We start from the raw sequence: 9,227 nt of genomic DNA on the forward strand, positions 1-9,227 counted from the left end.
AATTGCCGAAGATTGCCTAAAAATTGCCTGAAATTGCCTAATTGTGTGCGTGGACAAGCAGGATTTTGCAGGGTTGCTGAGGGCAGGTGGTGTGGGACACCCCTTGCTGGGGACATGGCAGGGCTGAGATCACCCAGAGCTGAGGTGACCCCTGCTTGGGGACATCTTGGACTGGGGTCACCCCTGGACTGGGAGCACCTAGGGACGGGGTCATCCCTGGGCTGGGGACACCCAGGGCTGGGGTCACCCCTGGACTGGGAGCACCTAGGGACAGGGTCACCCCTGGACTGGGAGCACCAGGACTGGGGTCACCCCTGGACTGGGATCACCTAGGGACGGGGTCACCCCTGGACTGGGGACACCCAGGACTGGGGTCACCCCTGGACTGGGAGCACCTAGGGACAGGGTCACCCCTGGACTGGGAGCACCAGGACTGGGGTCACCCCTGGACTGGGAGCACCTAGGGACGGGGTCACCCCTGGACTGGGGACACCCAGGACTGGGGTCACCCCTGGACTGGGAGCACCAGGGCTGGGGTCACCCCTGGACTGGGAGCACCTAGGGACGGGGTCACCCCTGGACTGGGAGCACCAGGACTGGGGTCACCCCTGGACTGGGAGCACCTAGGGACGGGGTCACCCCTGGACTGGGAGCACCAGGACTGGGGTCACCCCTGGACTGGGAGCACCTAGGGACGGGGTCACCCCTGGACTGGGAGCACCTAGGGACAGGGTCACCCCTGGACTGGGAGCACCTAGGGACAGGGTCACCCCTGGACTGGGGACACCCAGGACTGGGGTCACCCCTGGACTGGGGACACCCGGGGCAGGGGTCACCCCTGGACTGGGAGCACCCAGGGCTGGGGTCACCCCTGGACTGGGGACACCCGGGGCAGGGGTCACCCCTAGTTGGGGGTGCCTGGGTCTGGGGACCCCTACTCAACCCAGGGGCTACTACCAGGCAAGGCCATGTTGGTCCCCATGATCATTCCCATCCCGGGGTGTCCAACCCCAGCACCCCCCACCCCAGCAGGATTTGGGGCTCGGGGTGGGGGACACACACCCCAAACCCCCCCCCCCACCCAGTGTATTTTCGGCAGCGGGTCCACACGCCCCGAAAGCGCCTAAAAACGGCAAATTCCTTTTAAAAAAGGTTATGTGAGGTCTCCTTTAAAGGAGCAGGAGGCCTTTTTTTTGGGGGAGGGGGCGAGCTGTGGCAGCTCCAGCCCCCAGCCCCATTCCCCAAATATATATATATATATATATATAGATACTCTATGGCTCTATAGGCGGGTATAACCCTCGGGTTAGCAGAGGACAAGAAGAAAAGGCACCTTTCAGCTGGTCACCTGTTTTCTAAATGCACATTTTTAAATGAGAAAAAAAAGAAAAAAAGGAAAAAAAAAAAAAAAAAAAGATTTTAAGCCCTTTTATTTTGAAAGCACTTTTTTAGATTCTCTTCCTTTTGGTTTTTTTTTTTTGTTGTCGTCGTTTTTTTTGTTTTGTTTTGTTTTTTCCTTTTTTTTGGTGTTTTTACTTTCAAAGCAAGAGCAGGTTTGGCCGAATGTATTTTGGAAGAGGGAGTGAGAGGGGAGTGTGTGCTGGGGGGGAGGGCTGAGTGGTGGGGGTGTGGGAGGGTTGGATGTTTATTTAATGCAGAAAAAAAAAGCAATAAAAAAATAATTAAAAAAAAAAAACACAACAACAAACCATGATATAAGAAAAAATATAATTAAAAAAAAAAATACACAAAGAAGTCTTAGCACTTTGCGATGGAACGGGTACTTTGAGATCACTTTATCTTAATTTAAAAAGCAAAAGCAAAAGATGTTTACAAGTCAAAACCAACTTCTACGGAAAAAAAATATTAAAAAAAAAAAATATCCTAAATTTATTTTTGTAAGAAAAAAAAAAAAAACAAATGTGTGTGTATATATATATATATTTAAAAAAACAAACAAACGAAAAAAAAAAACCACAAAAATACAAAAAAAAAAAAAAAAAAACCAAACAAACCAACAACCAACCTACAAACCATAGGCAGAATCTCAGTTCTATTTCCTGGAGGACTAAAAGGTGTCGGATGGGAGGAACGATGCTAATTAGGTTCTGTGACATGCCCTGACCCTCCCCAGTCCTTGCACTTGGGAATGACAAAAACCCAACCACGGAAGCTTGAGTTTGAGGCAGAGCTCTGTGGATTCTTCATTGCTCCCCTTTAGCATAATTTTATATTTTCATTTTGATCTTTTTTTTTTTTTTTTTTTTTTTGTCCCCCCCAGTGTTCTCAAGCCAGGGAAATCCAAATCTGAGCAGTGAATCCTCCAGGGAAAAATCCCAGAGGGACCTGGATCCCCGTGGGCAGCTTGGGGTGGGTGGGGAGGGGGCTTCAATGGGTGAACCCCCCCCTCCCAGCCAGGCCCAGCCTCTGCTCAGCTCTGGTTTCGTTCTTAATATGCAACATCACCAACAAAACAAAGAAAGAAACAAAAAAAAATCAAGCGTGGATTTGTAAATAGACACTTTTTGAGGTTCTTTATTGTACTCGGAGTTGTGGTATCTCTTTTCTAGGTTGTGTTTCAATTTTTTTTTTTTTTTTTTCCTCATTTTTTTTTTCTGCCCCCTCCCATCCCCACCTCCTCCCCCAGCTCCTCGCTGCTGATTTTCTCCTTTCTCCCCCCATCTCTGAAGGGGCTCTGGGTGGGGGGAGGCTCTGGGCAAAGGGTTGGTGGGTGTTTGGGGAATAAACCCAGAGGTGCTTCCAGCCCCAGGTGGCCCTTGGGTGGTACAGGGGGGGAGGGAAAAAGGAGATAAAAGGGGGGGGGGGGGAAGGAAAAGGAGAGAAAAATTTTAAAAAGAGGAAAAAGAAAATGGGGGAGAAAAAGAAGGAAAAAAAGAAAATGGAGGGAGGAAAAAAAGGGGGGAAAAAAAGGAGAAAAGGAAAAGAAAAATGGGAGAAGAAAAGGAGAGGGGGGGGAAAAGAAAAAAGAAAAAAAAAAGGAGGGGGAGAGAGTAGTAAAAGGAAAAATTAAAAAATGATAAAATGGCACAAAAAGTAAGGAGAGAGAATGAAGTCTCAGGATTCCCCACAGCTGCGACTCCCCCATCCCTGTGTTTCTGTGTGTCCCCCCCCTCCTTCCTGGCAACTCTTTAGCGCAAGTTTAAGTTTGCACTAAACAAAAAAAAATTAAAATAAACAAATAAAAAATACAAACCAACCCCAAACCCCTGGGTTTGACCCCGTCCCACAGCCGTCGCCTGCCTTAAGCACCTCCTCTCCAAGCATCCCCCCCCCCAAACCTGCATCCACTCTTCCCTCCCCCCAGGCTGAAGCTCAGCATCCAGGTTTTTTTTCTTGTTCTTCTCATTATTTTGAGTTCTTTTGCTGTAATTCAGGTTGTGGTAAAGTGTTGCCAAAGACACTGCTGAGTTCCGCCAGGAAGAGGAAACAAATAACATTTTTTTTTTTTTTTTTTTTTAATAATAAATAAATAAAAAAAATTAAATCATGATCATCAGAATATAAGTGGCCAAGCCCCAAAAATTGAGAAAGGAAAAAAAATGAAACGAAGGGGAAAAAAAAAGCAAAGTTTAGGGGTTTTGTTACAAAAGAGAGAAAAAACAACTGCCCCCCCCCCCTCCCCCCCCTACCACCCCTTGGCCCAGACCCCAGGATGAGGTCCTGGGGGACCCTGGGGATCCCAGCCCAGGACACAAAAAAAAAAAAAAGCAGCTGGTGAGAGTGGGGGGGTCATTCCCAGCTGATTTGGGGTCTGAGGGGATGGGGGGGGCTGTAGGGGTTTTACCCCCTCTCTGGGGTGGGGGGAATCTCCCCCTTTGCTGCTTGTACAGATGCATCCAAACCCCCTGGGCTGGTGCCCACCCCAACCCCCCCTCCAGCAATGGGGCCGTGGAGGGGTGTCCTAATCCCCCCCCCCCAACCTGGGCACGGAGGGGGGGGGGGTCCTGTCCCCCCTTTCAGCCAGAGCAGGGAGGGGGTTGCTTGTTCTTCCACAGGAAAAGGGCTTATTTCTCCCCAAATTTTTATTTCTCCCCAAATTCTTCAGCACAGTGCCCCCTCCACTTCTTCCCCCCCCTCTCCCCACCCCTCCTCCCTGAGGACTGATTCGACTATTTAAAAGGAAAATAAAAACAAAGAAACAAACAAAAAAAAAATTCTATCTAGAGCTCTATCTATATGGGATCTATTTATATTTTCGATTTATTCTGCAAAGTTTTATTTAAATAAAGAGGAACTTTTTTTTTTTTAAAAAAAAAAAAAAAAGAAGCGAATCCCGGCGGCGGTGCAGGACGGAGCTTTCTTATTGGGGGGTGGGGGGACTCGGGGTGGGGAGGGGGCAAAATGCTGCGTTAAGTTGTGTTTTCTAAAAAAAAAAAACTAAATAAAAATAATTTTATATATATATATATATATATATATACACAGACACCGAGAGCTTAAACTTCTCCTGGGGCAGGGGGGGTCACACGTGAGGCCGAGCTCTGCCCGGGAACCCAGCGAGGATGCTCGAGATGGGGCCACTTATTTTATTTTATTTTATTTTATTTTATTTTATTTTATTTTATTTTATTTTATTTTATTTTATTTTATTTTGTTTTATTTTGTTTTGTTTTATTTTACTTTATTTTATTTTATTTTATTTTACTTTGTCTTATTTTGTTTTATTTTGTCTTATTTTATTTTGTTTTATTTTGTCTTATTTTGTTTTCTTGATTTATTGACTTTAGATTTTTATTTCTTTTTTTTTTTCCCCCTTTTTTTTTTTTTTTTTTTGGTTTTTAATGATTTATTTTCTCTGCGTCTTTATATATCCAAGAGTTTTCTCTACCTAAAGCACTCGCAAGGTTGTTTTGTTTTGTTTTGTTTTGTTTTTTCCCAGCAGTTTTATGTGTAAACTACTTTTTCTTTTTTGTGGTATAGCTCTTGGGGGGGGGAAGGAGTGAGGTGAGGAAAAAAAAAAATTAAAAAAAAAAGATAAAAAAAAAAAAAGACAAAAAAAAACCCCAACAAAAAAAAAATACAATAAATAAAGCACAGAAAAGACATTCCATAGATTGTAACTTTGATAGTTCTTTATAAAATGTGGGAGACGAGGAGAAAAAAAACAGATAAAAAAAAAAAACAAAATAATAAAAATTGCACTTTGGGGGGGCTTTAAAAAAAAAGGAAAAAAAAAAGGAAAAAAAATAAAAGAAAATAAACTATATATTAAAAATACAGACGCAGCCATTTGGTCTTCTTGGGTGGTGGCAAAACCGGTGGAGGGTGCTGGGCTGGGTGGGGGCTCTGCTGGGCTGGGGCTTTTTGTGATGGAGTTTGGGTTGCTTTGGGTTTTTTCTTGGTTTTTTTGGGTTGTTGGGGTTTATTCCCTCATTTTTTTCATGGTGTTTTGCAGCTGCCTGGGCTGGGGGGGCTGCACTTTGGGGGGGGGGGGGAGGCACCAGCAGCAACCGGATTGGGAATTTAACCCTGAACTGGGGGGTCCAGGGCAGCGGGAAGGGGGGGACAGTCACTTCCAAGGCCAGCACCGTGCCTCAGTTTCCCCAGCTGGAACAACACCATCCCCTTGCAAAATTATGGCAGCGGGGGGGGGGGGGTGTCCCAGCACCCCAGCCCAGAGCCAGGAGCCCCTCCCAGTCTGCCCAGTGCCCCCAGAGCCATTCGGGGCAGCTCGGCCCCATTAAGCCGCTTGCAGGGGGCCGAGGAGCAATGGCCGGGGGGGACTGGGGGGGGGGGGGCACGGAGCCCTAATCCTGTTTGGGCCCAGATTAGGGCCGGGGCAAACAGCAGCCCCCAGATGGCCACGGTTTAAGGAGCCTCCAGGGATAGGGTTTGGGGTGTGCACCCCCCCCACACACAGGGGGGTATCAGCTGCAAACGGGGAAACTGAGGCAGGCAAGGGGGTGGGGATGGCACTGAGGGGTCCCCACAATCCAACACCCCCACCCCCCAAACCCCGTCACCACCTTTCTGCCTCAGCAAGGCCCATCCTGGCCTGCAGCCCCCACCCCTCAATTGCTGCCATCCCCAGGACACCCCCCACCCCCTGAATCTGTGACCCCCCCCCCCCCCCCCAAGAGGGCAAGGCCAACGTTAAGGGATTAATTTGTGTCATAAGCTTCCTAGGTCTCGGGAGCACGAAGAGCTTTGGGGGTTTTATCTCCTGGGATTTAGTGGCCGCGTCGTCTTGCTTAGCGAGACGCCCTAATGCCATTAACACCTGGGAGCCACGATTTTCATTAGGGGCGTCAGGGACAATTAGTAAGAAATTAATTAGGGCAGGGGCCTGCCACTGAGGGGGGGGGTGTTAAACCCCATATGTGCCAAAGGCCCACGGAGTGGGGGTAGACTTGGGGACAAAACCCCCCTGACCCAGAGACTTCTGTGGGTGACACTGCTGCTGACCCATCCTGATGGGGGACACGGGGCAGTGGGGCCCTGATTGGGAAGGCTGGAGCCTGGGGTGGAGGGGGGGTCCCTAAGGGGGTCCCGAGTGGGGTTTGGGGACGGGGGGGGGGTTCCCTTAGGGGTAAGCCAGGCTCTGGCCCCAGTGCATTGGGGTTTGTTGGGGACAGGGCAGGGGGACACGCAACCCTATGGCTTAGGGAGTGGGGGGGGACATGGGGCAAGGGACAACCTGAGTGTTCCTGAGCAGATCCCACCTGGAGCTTCCTGCACTTTTGGGGCTGGGGGGGGCTACAGGAAGGGGGGCCGGGGCAGGAGGGGGCCAGGGCCGTGGAGAGGGGGTCCCCGTCCCCAGCCCCAGCGCGGCCGCTCAGGAAGGCAGCGGTGGGGGGCGAGGGGCAGGGCCAGGGGGGGCAGCGCAGGGAGAGCCAGGGGGGGCCCAGGAGGGGCTGGGGGGCAGCAGGGGCAGCAGTAGCTGAGGCCGTACAGGGCATAGGGGTGGTAGTATCCGACGTTGACCCTGTGAGGGGAAACAGAGCAGCCGGGGTCAGCCCTGAGCCCCAACCCCCCTCAGTAACCCCCTCCCCAGCCCCACATTCTTCCCCACAACCCCCATTCCTTCCCTCCCCAACCCCGCTCACCTGCGGACACGGCGCCGGGCCCGCCGGCGATGGTAGTCACCTTTGGCGAAATCCTCCATGTTGGCGGGGTGGATGGCCCAGAAGTGGCCTTTGCCGTTGTCGCTGCGGCCGGCTTTGACGAAGCACTCGTTGAGGGAGAGGTTGTGGCGGACGCTGTTGCGCCAGCTCTTCTCCTGGGCCCAGAGGCGCCGTCAGCCGACCCACGGCCACGGCGGCCCCGCCGCGCCCGCCCCACGCGCTCCCCGGACCATCGGTGGGCACCAGAGTGAACGGTGTTTGACCCACCGAGAAAAACCAACCCCCTGGAAAGCGTCCCGAGAGCCGGAGGGCAGCGCACGTTTTCCCGGTGGATTGGGGTCAGCGGAGATGCGGTGAGTCAAGCCCAGCCTGGTCCCCCACCCAACACCAGCACGCTGGGCACGGCTCCCGGTTTGCCCATCCCAAACCATCAAACCCAGGATTAAAAATCCCTGAAAATGGGTCAGCTCCTTCCTCGAGGCCCCTCACCTTGTTCTTGAAGTAAGGGTAGTTGTCCATGATCCACTGGTAGATGTCAGAGAGCAGCAGCTTCTTCTCCGGGGAGGAGAGGATGGCGGTGGAGATGAGGGCGATGTAGGACTGCGATGGCTTGTCCTTGTCCCCAGGCTCCGGAGGGGGCCGGGGGGCTGCCGGGGGGCTGCGAGCTGGGGGAGAGGGAGTGCGGGGCCCCCCCTGACCCCGCTCTGACAGCAGGTACTCGATGCTGAAGGAGGCCCCGGGTGGGCGCCGTCCCCCAGGCACCCCGTCCCCCACGGTCCCCGTGTCCCCCATGGTCCCCAGGCTGCCGCCAGCCAGAGGGGAGTCCTGCCCCAGCCCAGTAATTAGTGCAGATTACAGGGTTTGCTAATTGTGTTTTCACAAACGGGCTGCCTTCGCAAAGCGGGCTGTTTATCTGGCAAAGCCCAGGTTTAGCAGGATTTGGACCTTTAAGCTTCATAAATAAAATGATTAATCCGCTGGAGGTGGAGGAATTCAAAGTGGCAGCGAGGTGGCCGTGGGGACGGGGCCCTTGCACCCACCTGCCCCCCAGTTCCCCGAAGGGGACCCCCTGGCACCCTCCTGCCCCACACGCAGAGCTCCCCAGGCTTATTTTTTTGGGGGGGTTAATTCCCGGGGTGAAATCCCAACGAGTCAAACACAAAATTTAAATGTAAATCTTTTTTGTTTTTTTATTTAACAAACACTATAATTTGAACTTTGAAGAATGTGTACTGAGGGAAAGAAAAATAATTTTCTTTTTTTGTTTTTTCTCTTCTCTTTACAAAAAAAAGAAAGAAACAGGATATAAGAAAAAACATATGTACAGGAAGAGCTGGCCAACTCAAACAGAAAGCAGTAACAGAAGCATGGCATTTCCAAACAGTGGCTTGGCCTGGAAAATTTAAAAGCAATTAAATTAGAATACAAATATTAGAAAAAAACTGGACTCTAAAGCTACTGTGCAGCCAGGGATGCGAGCCACAGAACTTTATACAGTAAAAATTTTTGAGCTCTACCCAGGTTTGTTGGTTTTTTTTCTGTGTGTGTGTTTTAATATCCCTTCCCACCCTTGCCCCCGTTTAAACCTGAAAACATATTGCTTACACATGAACAGGGGGAAAAAAAGAAAGAAAAAGGAAAGCCTATGGCATAAAAGAGGAGTTTCTCTGTGGGACTGAGAGTGGAAACAGCAGAACAAGGGAGATGCAGCTGCCTCCTGCCCTGCTGCCCACTGCTGTGCCTGGGATGTTCTCACAAAATGCCCGGGGAGAAAGCAGGGGGTGTTTTGTAATCCCCTTCCTCTTTCTGCCTTCAAGTTTTTATTTGCTAAGACAAAATACAGCTGGGCAGGAAGGGTCCCTTCCCCCTGCAGAGGGACACAGACCCTGGTGCCCTCCCGTGCCAGGGGATTTGGGAGCCCTGCCCCAGGCACGGGAGATGGGAGGATTCAGAGAGGAAACCTCCAAAGAAACCAGGTCAAAGCTTCCTGCTCAACAAACATTTAAAGGCTATTTCTTTGCTTCTGAGCAAGTCACTAACAAGGTTTTGAAAGAGTTCTGGAGGGACCTTGGTGGCCTTTCAGCTGACAGGAGAGAGGCTGTGCTTGGCTTTGGCTTTGCTTTTCCTCTAACACAGGACAAA

The 9,227-nt window shown here is 50.8% G+C and overlaps 1 protein-coding gene across 1 annotated transcript; it reads right to left on the minus strand.

Annotated features, from left to right (window-relative positions):
• Nucleotides 1-6,367: 6,367 nt before the first annotated feature.
• Nucleotides 6,368-8,102, minus strand: LOC139788028 (forkhead box protein D4-like). The gene is made up of 3 exons (XM_071727544.1): nt 7,575-8,102; nt 7,068-7,240; nt 6,368-6,946 (listed from the first exon to the last, which is right to left on the minus strand). The coding sequence occupies exons 1-3, from the start codon at nt 7,875-7,877 to the stop codon at nt 6,718-6,720; spliced, it is 705 nt and encodes a 234-aa protein (XP_071583645.1). The 5' UTR covers nt 7,878-8,102; the 3' UTR covers nt 6,368-6,717.
• Between the last annotated feature and the right edge of the window lie 1,125 nt (nt 8,103-9,227).

The sequence above is a fragment of the Heliangelus exortis genome, chromosome 28, assembly GCF_036169615.1.
Source record: "Heliangelus exortis chromosome 28, bHelExo1.hap1, whole genome shotgun sequence".
NCBI lineage: Eukaryota > Metazoa > Chordata > Aves > Apodiformes > Trochilidae > Heliangelus > Heliangelus exortis.

Excerpts from the sequence above, each read along its gene's own strand:
- LOC139788028 (XM_071727544.1), bottom strand. The coding sequence starts at position 7,877 with ATGGGGGACACGGGGACCGTGGGGGACGGGGTGCCTGGGGGACGGCGC. Across the intron at positions 7,241-7,574 it reads ACCCTTACTTCAAGAACAAG|GAGAAGAGCTGGCGCAACAG; the intron begins GTGAGGGGCCTC and ends CTCTGGGCCCAG. Across the intron at positions 6,947-7,067 it reads GCCCGGCGCCGTGTCCGCAG|GGTCAACGTCGGATACTACC; the intron begins GTGAGCGGGGTT and ends TTCCCCTCACAG.